This window comes from Trichomonas vaginalis, chromosome VI, assembly GCF_026262505.1.
Source record: "Trichomonas vaginalis G3 chromosome VI, whole genome shotgun sequence".
NCBI classification, from domain to species: domain Eukaryota; phylum Parabasalia; order Trichomonadida; family Trichomonadidae; genus Trichomonas; species Trichomonas vaginalis.
This window is the reverse complement of record NC_067208.1, coordinates 10,905,614-10,920,066: the sequence shown is the minus strand read 5'-3', so window position 1 is coordinate 10,920,066 and position 14,453 is coordinate 10,905,614. Positions and strand designations below refer to the sequence as shown.

Here is a 14,453-nt window from a genome sequence, read left to right as displayed (position 1 = left end):
TCGGTTTCTGAACGATGTAAAGTAAGCCTTCACTGCAACGTTCCGTATCGAATGAACCATATGTTATGAAGTTATATCCAACAACTGGGTCTAACCATAACAAAACTATTGGTATAAGACTTTTGTCGATGAGATATGCTGTAGTTCCATAGAATCTTACCGATATCATAAGCTCAGGATTTCTTGTCAAAATTTTCTGAGTTGAAGCATTTCTAACCCAGTCGTGTGTTTTCTTTCCAGATGGAAATATAATGTCTGACAAAGAATATTTGTTGTATTTCTTTGAGTATCTTACGTTTAAATCACCTATTCTAACCAATTTGGTGTCATTGTCTATCTTTCTAACTGTTTCAAACTCAATGTTTGTCATTACTGTCTTTACATACAAAATAAAAATTTTTCTTAGAAAAAAATTAGCGTTATTTTTCTAACTAATGAAATTCATTATTTTTGTGCTGAATTCAATAAAAATAAAGTTTATGTTAGCATGTTAGATCTAACATTCTACCCTAAAAATTATTTTTTATTTTTTCTATCTTAAGGAAATTCATGAGAATTCATGAGTTTTTGACGAAGTGCAAAAGTTCACTTCGTGTCATAATGCAAAAAAATAATGCTGAAAACACACAAAATTCATGAGTTTTTGACGAAGTGCAAAAGTTCACTTCGTGTCATAATGCAAAAAAATAATGCTGAAAACACACAAAATTCATGAGTTTTGTGTGTTTTAGACCATGTTAGAAAACAGGTGAGATCTCACCTCTTCACCTAAAATATATTTTGTCTGATTTACATCTAATGAAAAAGTTTAGAAGAATTTTCTTATTCTTTCTGGCATATTTTTGTCTTTCCAGTACTCCCGCTCTAATGGTCCCAGATGTGTTGGCTTTGACTCTCTCAAGTTCTTAGATGGTATAACATCTTCAACACCTCCTTCATATCTTACTTTATAAGTGTCATCGTTTATGTTGTAGTCAAGTATTTCAATAACCACTCCTCGCTTTGCTTCGTCAATGGTTTCAGCAAGTTTGCCATTACTACTTTCAACTAATTTATGACGAGGATAAAACGCAATAGAGTCGTCAGCAGCTTTTATAAGATATCCATTACCTTGCGTAGAGTCTACGATATAATAATTTCGACTTAACCTTAAACGTTTCTTTGTCAACGGTTTGTCGTCAAGAACTACACGAACTTTTGTTCCAGGAATGAGGGTAAATTGTGTTGAATTTCTGATATTTTGTGTTTGGCTTCGTTTCTTTTGTATATACTTTTCTTCTTGTTGTTGTGTCATTGAATTTGGTGTATGGCCTGTTGTAGAATGCGTTGAGGAATTATATACTTCGAGAAAATGTTTCATTGTTTCTTCGGTAAAGTCTCGCTCTTGATTTAAATCTCTGAGCGTTCTTATGAAGCGGTTTATGATGCCGAGTATGTTATGGTTATGGTCTTCAGTAGTGTAGTGAGTTATGTTATGCTTAATGAGAAATTCTGTGATTTCATTGCTGAGGTATGCACTGTCTTGGTCTGATGTTAAAGTACTTGGGCTATGTTCTGCTACAAACTTTTGTAAAACTCTTAACACTTCACGAGTTCCTTTATTTTTCATTGGATATGCATATGCTTTACGAGTGTTAACATTTATGAAGATGAGGAATGGTTTATGTCCTCCTTTTCTGCTTTGAATGAGAGTGTCAAATTGGTATGCGTCAGGAGTGTTGGAGTAAATTGGTAAAAAGTAGTCGTAAGGGTTTATTTTTGTTTGATGTACAACATTTTTGTCAAAGAACCTTTTCACTTCAGCTCTGTTAGTAAATCCCCAACTCTTTGCAGCTTCATTGAACTTCTTAAATGACCTCCATGGATGTTGTTCGAATACTTCTTTCAAGCTCATTTATGTAAAGTTAAAGATTTTAACCAACTCGTATCCAAGCGTGCATTGTTATATAAGGAGGCATATAATCTTTTCCATTACCTGCTGGGTCTGTAATACCAGCTACAACATGTGTATGATTTCCTGCAGTTCCACAGAAAATACCTGTGCTAACATCTTTGGGGTCATCTGAGATATCATATCTATTCATTCCCCATCTATCCGAACCCGCTGCAAGATTTATATAACCTCTTTTTGTTATTGAATGTGAATGGTTTCCTTCCACAGATGTTCTTCCACTGAACCTATGCATATGTGAAGGAAGGTTTTCAATACCTATTTTCTTTGAACCTCCCATCTTCATTGACTGCGTATTAGTGTAGAATGGAAAACTGTCAACTATTTCATACCATCTACCACCAAATAAAGTGTTTGGATTTATTGGATTCATAGACGTATAAACAGCTCCTATAGGATATATTAAATCATATATGCTCATAACTCTGTAAACATAAGTTAGTATACAAGTCTCGTGTACGGAGGCACTGCGTTCCTCCATACGCAATACTTGTGAATTTGACACTTTACAAAACCGTTAACGTATATTTTACAACACAAACACAAACACCAACTTAACCTTAAATATTTATAAAGCTGCCAACCACTTCACCTCACTACTGTAAAAAAATAAACGTTCTCACTTACAAAAGTATTGCAACTCTTCCCATTGCTGTGCTTCACACAATAGTTCATATTCTTCAGTATCGCTGCTGTCGCTCCAATCGTCAGAGTCAAAGTCACTGTCAAAATAAATGTTAGTAAGTTTTGACAAAGCTAATGAAACACGCTTACCGTTTGTATCGTATGCTTGTATAAACTTTCCATTCTTCATTCCTTCATAAACGCTCAAACTAACTTTACCCTTTCTCCCTCGTATCTGATAGAATGTATTTTCACGAGGAACGAAGAACAAATTCTTGAACTCATGACCGTTGTAGTTTGTTATCTCAATAGTTTTCGTCATTTACATAAATAAAAATTTTCAAAATAAAATATAAAAATAAACTTAAAAATAAATGATATCACCACCCTCACATGTATGAAAACATAGCCCAAAAATAAATTTAGGTGAAGTGGTGAAATCTCACCTCTTTTTTCACCTCTTTTTTCACCTCATGAATTCATTGCTTTATAACTCTCTTCCTTGGTTTCTTTTTAGTTGCTTTCTTCACGTCTGTCTCCAACTTGACTGTCTTTCTTCTTCGTCCGTAATGATACCAGTTACTTCCACCAGTCAATGGGTCAAATGGTCTTTCGTAAGGGTTTCCATACATTCCATAGGGACCATACGGAAGAACTGCTGGTGGAGGAAGAGTTCCATCGACTCTATTTAAATGCATTGTTTCACCTTTCATCTGGTCATTAAAGTCTTTTGCATGTTTTGCAAACTCATCGTCCTTTCCTAAAGCATTTTCTGACTCAGTCGCAACCAAATTGGATGCTTTATTTATGAGCCCTATTTTATTTAATCTTAACTTCTTTGCAACCCAGCCTCCAATCTTCCTTTATTTGCATCTAATGTCTTCGAAACCTTCCTCCACTCATTTTATTTACTGCGTCATAAGCCCAAGTGCTTTTGCTCCAAATGCTAATGCTTTTGTTCCCATTGCGCCTAAAGCTGCCCAAGCTACCATTTACACCATATTAAAATCATCTCTCTTCAATATTATCTCATAAAAGTTCTCGTTACTGGAGAAAGTCAATGAAACATAAACATTCTCACGGGCTTCGCCCTCACCGCTTTGCGGTCTATCTAACTTCTTTCTTATCTCATCTATTCGCTTCAAAATGTCTGAACAATTGCTAACATCTTCTACAACAGTTATTTCATCATGACTGACCTTCAAGAACAAGCTCATTTAATATGCAATTAAAATCATCTCAATAATGAGTCCATCCTTTCCATCTTTAGGTAGCACAACATCTTTCATTGAAGAAGGTTCGACAAGTCTTATGTTAAACTTACCGAAAAAGCAGATAAAAAACCACGTTCATTATATAACTTCAGACGAACAGATTTATAACGGACTACCATGGATATTAACACGAAGTGATGAAGCGAAGACAAAAAATGTTTAATGAAAGAAGATATAATACATTCGTGCTAAAGGTTATTGACATAAGCTGTACTGTACAGTATGACACCAGGTAAAGCACCAGAAGCATTTAGTTATAACGATGAAATTTATGCCTCTACTTTCTCTGTTAATGGTGTTATTAGTTGAACCAAGAATTTTATGTTTAAAGTTAAGCAAAAATAACGTTTGAAGATGCTATTAAAAGTAAAGCTGACAAAGTTGAACTTGACGCAACGAACAAAGTTTTGAAATCTCATAAACACAACATCTCCGATATAAATGAACTTCAAACTTCTTTAGACAGTTAAGCTGACAAGAACCATACACATAAATCCTTCACTTTTCTGTAGAGCAGACGACATAATATTGTAACTTTGACCTTTGGTCAAGTGCACCATTAGAAAATCAAGCACAAGCGTAAAAAGATACTCTTAACAGTTTAGATAACAGTTGCAGGAACATGAAAAGTCATGCCAGAAACTTTGAAGCATATGAACTACCAGCAATGTTAGATAAGAAAGCAGACAAGAACCATACACATAAATCCTTCACAACTGTTGCTATAGAAAAGTATTGAAGGAAACGGTTGAAAAAACTGGTGGGGATGCATTATATTGTAAACCTCCTAACTTTCCACAAGGTTTAACATCGGATGACGACATAACGACGATGAGAAACATTAGATGTAAAGATGTTTATGTTCATGAAGGTAGAACAAATATTAAATTCACTGCTCAAGATTTAATATTGGACAAGAAAGCAGACAAGAACCATACACATAAATCCTTCACTACTGTTGAGCAGACGACATAATATTGAACTTTGACCTTGGTTCAAGTGCACCTTATTTGAAGAATCCGAGTTACAAGCGCGTATAAGATACTCTTAACAATTTAGATAAGCTGTTGCAGGAATTACCGAAGATCATGCCAGAAACTTTAAGCATATGAACTACCAGCAATGTTAGACAAGAAAGCAGATATAAACTTATGTGGATGCAGAACTAACAAGACAAATTTTCGAAACCAGATACAATGACATTTACAACAAATTATAAATGGTGAACCAGCAACTCCATTGAATTTGTTTAGAGGTCTTCAACCAGATACTTTTGAATTTTTCTTGGATAATTCTATTGAATAACATTACATTATATAAAAGTGGAACAAATGCAACATTTCATCGGGAGATTACATTCCAAATGGTATTTAATGACATAAGTTCTTTAGAATATGTTTATAGAGTTATGAGCATATATGATTTTAATATATCCCATATAGGAGCTGTTTATACGTCTATGAATCCAATTAAATCCAAAACACTTTATTTGGTGGAGATGGTATGAAATAGTTGACAGTTTCCATTCTACACTAATACGCAGTCAATGAAGATGGGAGGTTTCAAAAAATAGGTATTGAAAACCTTCCTTCACATACTGCATAGGTTCAGTGGGAACATCTGTGGAAGGAAACCATTCACATTTCAATAACAAAAAGAGGTTATACAAATTCTTGCAGCGGGTTCGGATAGACAGGGAATGCATAGATATGATATCACAATGACCCCAAAGATGTTAGCACAGTATTTTCTGTTGGAAACTGCAGGAAATCATCAACATGTTGTAGCTGGTATTACAGACCAGCAGTAATGGAAAAGATTAATGCCTCCTTATATAACAATGCACGCTTGGATACGAGTTGGTTAAAATCTTAACTTTACATAAATGAGCTTGAAAAGAAGTATTCGAACAACATCCATGGAGGTCATTAAGAAATTCAATGAAGCTGCAAAGAGTTGGGATTTACTAACAGGAGCTAAGTGAAAAGGTTCTTGGACAAAAATGTGTACATCAAACAAAAATAAACCCTTACAACTACTTTTTTACCCAATTTTTACTCCAACACTCCTGACGCATACCAATTTGACACTCTCATTCAAAGCAGAAAAGGAGGACATAAACCATTTCCTCATCTTCATTAAATGTTAACACTCGTAAAGCATATGCATATCCAATGAAAATTAAAGGAACTCGTGAAGTGTTAAGAGTTTTTACAAAAGTTTGTAGCAGAACATAACCCAAGTACTTTAACATCAGCCAAGACAGTGCATACCTTCAGCAATGAAATCACAGAATTTCTCATTAAGCATAACATAACTCACTACACTACTGAAGAACATAACCATAAATACTCGCATCATAAACCGCTTCATAAGAACGCTCAGAGATTTAAATCAAGAGCGAGACTTTACCGAAGAAACAATGAAACATTTTCTCGAAGTATATAATTCTCAACGCATTCTACAAAACAGGCCATACACCAAATTCAATGACACAACAACAAGAAGAAAAGTATATACAAAAGAAACGAAGCCAAAACACAAAATATCAGAAATTCAACACAATTTACCCTCATTCCTGGTACAAAAGTTCGTGTATTCTTGACGACAAACCGTGACAAAGAAACGTTTAAGGTTAAGTAGAAACTATTATATCGTAGACTCTACACAAGGTAATGGATATCTTATAAAAGCTGCTGACGACTCCATAGCATTTTACCCTTCGACATAAATTAGTCGAAAGTAGTAATGGCAAACTTGCTGGAAACCATTGACGAAGCAAGCGAGGAGTGGTTATTGAAATACTTTGACTATAACACAAACGATGGACACTTATAAAGTAAGATATGAAGGAGGCGTTTGAAGATGTTATACCATCTAAGAACTTGACGAGAATCTAAACCAACTCATCTGGGACATTAGAGGCGGGAGTACTGGAAAGATAAAAACATGCCAGAAAGAATAAGAAAATTCTTTCTAAACTTTTTCGTTGGATGTAAATCAGACAAAAATATAATTTAGGTGAAGAGGTTGAGATTCACCTCTTTTTTCACCTCTTTTTTCACCTTTTGAACTTTTTATAACATTCGGTCATAACTTCATCAATTTCATTTAAATCACGATTTTAAAAACTCATTGACTTCATCTTCAAACCGTGTCATCTTGTAATAAGAATATTTCTTTATTCATGTCAACATCCCGAACAGCACAAAGGATAAAATCATATTCATTTCTTCCGTATAAACATACTTCTTTTCTCGTTTCATCGTTAATAAAATTATTGAAAATAATAAACAGCGTGTAAAAGTTATGTACTGTGTTAAATGTTGAAGCTTCACCTATTTTAGATTTTAGGATTCTTTTAGAAGTAAATTGTTATCGTTCTTTCTCTTTTCCTTATCGTTCATGTCGAATCTGTCGAAACACATATCCATGTATTTCATCGAATTTACGAACGTATAGAATCCGTTCATTTCCCTGGTTAATGAGGGGTAATCATTATTAATTTTATTCATATAATTTGTCCATATTGATTTTCATCGACGTTTCCGGAAAGCATTTAATTAAAGCAAAAATATTATTATAGGTGAAGAGGTGAGATGTCACCTCTTTTTTTCACCTAATTTCTCACCCCAGTTTTCACAAGCCGTTTTTACATGAATTGTTACGATGTATATTTGAATCCTAAACCAATTTCGTAGTCTAATTCTTCTGTCAGTATGTCAAAAGTTTTAACAATGCCGAAAGTTTCTTTATATTTCTTCTTGACGTCAGATAGAAGGAAATCCGTTCAGCAGTGGATAGTTTTTGTTCAGAAATGCTAACATGTCCATTTTATTTTCTGCTGGCTTTTCTGCTTCTTTCTTAAGTCTGCATAGTCGTTTCGCATTCTTCTATCTCTTTGACGAGTAGTTATATTTCCCTAATTTGCTTGCTTTACATTTAGAACATTGCGGATTCATTTTGCGTTATTTTCTGAAACCTTACCTGCTAAAAAACTAAGGCGTCAATGGTTTTCTTTTAAAATCAAAAGCAGTGTCTTATCTGTTCGTTCCATATTTTACCTCTTCTATCTTTTATCTCTTATCTGCCATACACATTCAGCAACTTAACGAAACAAAGTTATCGTAGGTCTTAAACTCCCCGGATTTTATATATGTCAGAAACATTCTTATATACCATGTCGCAATCTTTGTCCATAACCTCTATGGTTGCAATGAAATCCTAGAAACTCATAGTTTACTTTCGAATGAACTTCTTTATTGCACTGAGTCAGTTGGTTTCACTTCTATTCATCGAATTCAGGGAATAGTTAGTTTTTTGATGCTGAATTTCAGGTAGTTTAGGTAAATGGTCAATTAATGTCCTGCATTCATAAAGATACTGTTCATTTGTTTCATCTTCGCACTACAGTCTAAAATTACTTGTTAAAAGTTCTTGCTTATCTTCTGGATTTTTTGTTTCGAAAGTATATGAAGAAGGAATGAAGCTTTTCATCTCTACTAACATAGATGTTGGATTCATGACTAACGAGTTTGGTGAAGTTGTTTGTGGACAGAGTCCCGCCGGTTCGCGGCTTGAATTGTTGTTGTGCCGATTGTTGAAATCATATCTTTACATACAAAATAAAAAATAAATAAAAATAAAACTAACGTTATTTTTCTATCTTAAGGAAATTTCATGAAAAATTCATGAGTGGGTAGAAATTAGGTGAAAAAAGAGGTGACATCTCACCTCTTCACCTATAATATATTATTTGGTCATTTACACTCATTACGAAGAAGTTATGACAAAGCATTTACGAAGAAGTTATGACAAAGTCACGAGGTGAAAAAAGAGGTGAGAAAACAGGTGACATCTCACCTCTTCACCTAAATTATATTTAGGTCAAAGCTTCCACGAGAGAAAAGATTCCTCATTCGCTAAGGATTCCAAAAATGAAAAAATCATTGATTTCGGCTGAGAGAAAAACAGCAAAACCCTTCTTTCCACGGGAACAAAGAAATAAAGAAGAAATAAAAGTAAATTTTTTATTTATTCCCGTAGGAAAGATAGAGCAACTTTATTGACACTTTTTATTCACGACAAACAAGACAAACAAAGAAAATAAAGAAAATACGGCGCTGTCGCGGTTTCGAACCACAAGACCCTGACCCCTCCATAACACCACCTTAGACCACTGTGCTACGTAGCCTGTCGAACATAAGATTTTTATAAAATGCATATTTGACGTAAATTATTTCATTCTGGCTTCCCACTGCATAAGATATTCATACGATGTTTGTAAGACATTCATTAAAACTTCTTTTCTATTGCATCTAATCTTGCGTTATTTTTTTCAATAAAACTGTCTGTATTCTTCATCATCTCCAGCAGTGTTGGTCTTCACGTTTAAAATAATTCATTGTTAACCCAATTTTTTATCTACAAATTTTATTAGTGTTTGATTCACTCGTTATGATAACGGTCATATTCTTTCAATACGTAAGTGAAGACAAAAATGCGTTCGTACCTTCAATCTTTAAAGCTTTAAAGAACTTTCAACACAGTTTTGAGGGTCTGTCAGTGCGTCAATGAGATAGTATTCGAAGTCAGTCAATAATCTTTTAAAAGTCATTTCATACAGGATAAAATTTATGTTGTGAAGAAATAGTGTTTATCTCAGAAAAAATAAAGTTAGTTTTTATTTTATTTTATTTTTTTATCCTGTATGTAAGAACAGTAATGTCAACATTAGAGAACACAAACAACTGCTATTCGTTCATGAAGCCATAAATGAAGAATTACGAATACATACAATATAACAAACAATTGAGACTCATTCGTTCAGTCAAAGATGATATGTATCAAATGCAAAGTATAATGAACGTCTTCTTCTACAAAGCAAGCATATCATTGCGTTTGAAAACCAAACAGGCAAAAACTTTTTAGAAGAATGTCCTCATATGACTTGCTTCCCTCGGAAAAAACCGAGTGAAGAGATTCGTACATGAAAATCGAAAATTGGCAACCTGGTTTGAAGAGGTTATTATGTTCATAGACTTTTTAGTAAATGCTGTAGCAATGTGGGCTTCACCTCGTTATGCTTGTTGTATATTTCATGATGTTACGATGAAACTATATAAAGCAGAACGTGGAGAGATGGAAAAGAAACTTCAAGGCAAAAAGATGAAGTCATTGAATCCAAAGACAAAAAGCATACAGAAAAAAGAATACCACGTTCAGTACCAAAAGGAAAGGAAAAGAGTTATAAGTATATGATTATATACTGAAGAGTGGAAATGAAGAAGATAAGATATGGTTATGTTTGCATTTAGTCGAAGAAACAACAAAAGCTTTTACGACCTGCTAAAGATATATAATCTGACAGAAACTGGTTCTATCGTTGAAAACTTACCGATTTCAATGACACCGAATGAGCAAATAAAAGAAATTGTCAAAAATACTCTTCCTCAAACACACTATGACATCAAAGGTTGCACAAATTACTTACTTCAAAGAAGACTTAACATTACTGAAGGAAAAAATAAACAGAATATTGTCGATAACTTCAAAGAGGAAGAATGAGAATCTACGAAACATATAATCGAAGGAAGTTAGAAACATTAACGAAGAGAGAATGAGGTGAAAAAACAGGTGATATCTTCAACTCTTACCAAAAATATATTTTTGGGTTTAAATGAGCTTCAGGGTCAAATTTCTTTTCAACCATTTCACTTCCTTCGTAATGTCAATTAAGCTTCTTCAACCTTTGGTTAAGAAACTTTTGTATAACATTTTGTTCGTTATTGTCTTCAGAGATGAAGGATAATATTTACAGATTGTTTCACCCTTCTTATATTCTTTTCTGTTCGAAAGATTCATAGCAATACTGAAGAAGTCAATGTTGAGTTCTTTATGACAGTATAGTGTATCTTTGACATTCACGAAGAAACCCTTTGTTTCAAAACTACTTGCTAACTCTTGTGAAGTATAACGTTTGCGGTCAATGACAATAGCTAATGGTCTGACATACTGACCCAACTTAGATTCTTTCACAAACTTCTTGTTAAAGATAACATTACTTTGAAGCATTATTGAACTCATTCTTATGCAGTAGCGAGAAGCATTGTATGAAAAGAACTTGCAATCTTGCATGGTTTCATTAAATAAAAATATTAAATTATTTGAAAAATAACTTAAAAAAAAATCTAATCTAATTTTTTCAAAAAATATTTTTTATTTCCTACTAAAGATGTATCGGAAGTTGTCTAAGTTAGAACACTCGGAAATAAAACAACTTCTTACAGAAGCTAAAATAGATGTTGCAAACATTACGCACAAACAAAAAAGCACTCGCTGACTTCATTAACTATAATGGTGCAATAAGTTATGATAGAATTCATGATATAAAAACAATCATAAGCATTTCCTTTAAATGACATTGCTATTGACTATATCATAGACGTTCAGTACCTCATGAATAGAAAGAAATGTTGACATAACAAATGCAAACGTTGTTGAACAAAGGTACCATGAAGTAAGAAGAAAGTTGACATAACAAATGCAAAACGGATGAAACACGAACGAATGACACACTGAAACAACAGAGAAGAGAGATGTTTAAAGGGCTATAGAACAAGTTCGCAAAGCTAACGATGTCATTCGTTCCATTGACGACAAACCAAAAGAAGGTGAGAGATGGTTAAAGAAGATGAAGAGAATAGGAAGAGAAATGTGAAGTCAGGCAATAGACTCATTGACTTTAACATCGAAGCTTTAGATGAACCAAACAGAGACTACTTACACAAACATTTTGGTAAGGTTTTCATGAGACTCTTAGAGAAAATTAAAATAAACTCCCAACAGAGATGGATGGTATGTTTATAAACTTGGTGGAAAGTATGGAATGTTCTACGTTAAACCTCAATAATATTGGAACACTACTACATCAGCTCTTGAAGGAGAACTTTATATCAGAGATAGAAGCAAATGCTGCAGGTATTGTTGAAATGCACTATGACTTCTTCTTGACAAACATAAAGAATCTTACGAAATAAAGATGTATGATTTAACAGAATATGAAGGCTTAACGATGTCAGATGTAAAGAAAGGCAAACCAAAAAAGAGACCATATAGAGATGAAAAGCACACTGACAAATGACCAGAAAGCCATTTTGGAAGCTCTTAAGCAAACAGGAAACCCAGCACTTATAGAAAGCTTTTGGAAAGATAATGGTGAAAGAAGTTTTATAAAGAGAAGCGGTCAGTTCTGGAAGTATCTTTGCACATTACCTATAAATCTTGAGCGCTACCAAATCTTCAATGAACTGAACAAAAGAACTGCAACACTTATGACAGAACAATTGTTTCGTTTATGCTTGCATTCAGGCTGGAGTAAATGAAGAACTATTGACCACATGAGAGAGTCATTCGTGTTAGAGACTTTCCTCTAAAGTAAAGTACAAGAAAATTCCGACAACAGGTATAGCATTTAATGTTACCATTGGTTTTTTCAATGACTCAAAACATAATGAAATAAGAGAATACATACCAAAAGAATGTAAACTTTTAGAACTATTGACTTACTTCTTGTTGAAGACCACTACATGCTAAAGAAAGATTACCAATGACAACATATTTCATTCCAACTATATAGAAATCTAAGAGTGTGGTGGAATGAACATTGAGGAAACAAATGAAGATTTATACAAAGAGAGAAGATAAATATGTAGTTCATGGATAGAACAACACCGCTATGGGATGTTATGAAAACATTGTGGGAGTGCAAATATTTTTGAACCTATTTCTTATGGAGAACTTTCAACATATACTACTGACTTATATAAACAGAACCTTGCACCATTTAAAGATTTGACATATGCTCCAAAGTATTGTGTACAACTGAAGAAGAAAGCAGAGTCAAAAGAAGTAAATAAAGCTAAATGTAATTCATTCCTGAGCACGTTTTCTTTTGCTGACTTTGAGTGAGTACTGATGGCTTTCATAAAGCTTTTAACATTGTTACGACAGTGAAGATGGTTCAGTGAGTGAAAGCATTGGGTCAGAACTGTGCAACAGAATTTTTGGAACGACTCCTGACAAGAGTTTAATATATTTCACAACCTCAGTTATGAATAAACTTCATCTTAAGACACATGACAGAAGTGAAAGGAACTCCATCATTAAAGGTTCACGAACAATGCAAATAACTGGTTTATATAAAGGACGGGCAATTATTATAAAAGACTCTTACAGTGTTTATAATAAGAAGCTTAAACTATTTCCTGCTATGTTTACTTTACAAACAGGACCGAAAGAAGTATTTCCATACAACTACTACAGCATGTTTTGTTAGCAAATGACAACAGAACTGGTGTCATTTCTGAAGCATGTAAGTTTATCCAGATGCAGATACATTATGAAAAACATAGATTCCATCAAAGGTTGCAGAATAGATGAAAACCATTCGACTTAGAAAAATATAGCACGTTTTACTGCAACAAGATGTAAGAATTTTAAGAGAAGGTTTTGTAAGTTCCGCAATGACTTATTGAAAAGTTTGATTTAAACGTTTATGACTACGTTAGTATTTGTTCTATTGCTAACAAATTATTTGAAACAGAGTGTACTTCCCGAATGGAAATCTTTATGACACTCTCAAATAAAACACAGAGAATTATTTCGAGATGCATTCAAGGTGGAAGATGTATGTTGTCAATAACATGAAACAAAAGAGCAAAAGAAACTCATTGCTGACTTCGACCTGTTTCATTATATTCCAGCTATAGCAAGATTTATACTTTAGAAAGGATTCCAAAAGTATTGAAGGAAGAATTGTTAAGCACAGAGTATCTCATGAGACATTTATTCGATGAGACCAAAAGGAACCCATTGGTGAAAAGTTTATGTCTGGCTTCTTTGTTCTCATTAAGATAACAGAGATTGATACTAGACACTTTCCTTTAATAGTTTGTGACCCTGAACTAAATCCAGAACTTAACGTTCAAGAAGTTCAAACACTTGCTGTCTCATGTATGTTGACCATATAACATTACAAGACCTCATAAAATATCAAGTGTCAAATGTGAAGTGTTGCAAGGATACTATTACGATGGAAACAGAGATATGAAATAAGAGATGAAGTAAGAAGTTGTTTGAGTTAAGGTTAAAGTATAAGAAAAGGAAACCTTTGCAAGAAAATAAAAGCTCATTCTGAACAGATTTATGCAAAACTATTCTATCTCCTATGAGTCAAAAATAACATAGTAAATGACAAAGATGCTATAAGATATGCATAAGAAATACAAACCATATAGTGAAGTTCGAAGGTTTGGATGGTTCAGATAAAACTATTTTCAAGCTAACGAAAAGCATTTGCAGACACTTTAAACTTCTGTCCACTTGGTGTAATATTCTGTCATGTCAAAGATATGAATGAAGTATTCTTGTACTTGCTGAAGATATGGGTCTTCAAATCTTTTACCAGGACCTGAAGTATGCATTATATTAATGAAGACATACCAAAGCTTGCAGCAGAGTTTAAGAAGAGATTGGTCGCGAAACTTATAGGAAAGAACCTTGGCAATTTCATTGCTGACTTCGCAGAAATAACACCTGGAAAA

General features: G+C 33.6%; 2 protein-coding genes and 1 pseudogene across 3 annotated transcripts, besides 2 other annotated features; all 3 read right to left on the bottom strand.

Annotated features, from left to right (window-relative positions):
- Positions 1-2,387: part of a mobile genetic element that runs on past the window's edge.
- On the bottom strand, positions 1,343-1,894 carry TVAGG3_0842870 (integrase core domain containing protein family; the record flags this gene model as incomplete). The annotated part of the gene is made up of 1 exon (XM_051248921.1): positions 1,343-1,894. A coding segment is annotated over one exon (552 nt), but the record flags the coding sequence as incomplete, so codon positions are not given.
- Positions 2,388-14,453: a mobile genetic element.
- On the bottom strand, positions 2,571-2,897 carry TVAGG3_0842850 (uncharacterized protein; the record flags this gene model as incomplete). Its single annotated transcript, XM_051248920.1, has 1 exon — positions 2,571-2,897. The coding sequence occupies one exon, from the start codon at positions 2,895-2,897 to the stop codon at positions 2,571-2,573; it is 327 nt and encodes a 108-aa protein (XP_051084395.1).
- TVAGG3_0842840 lies at positions 3,058-3,567 on the bottom strand (annotated as a pseudogene). Its single transcript has one exon. A coding segment is annotated over exon 1 (510 nt).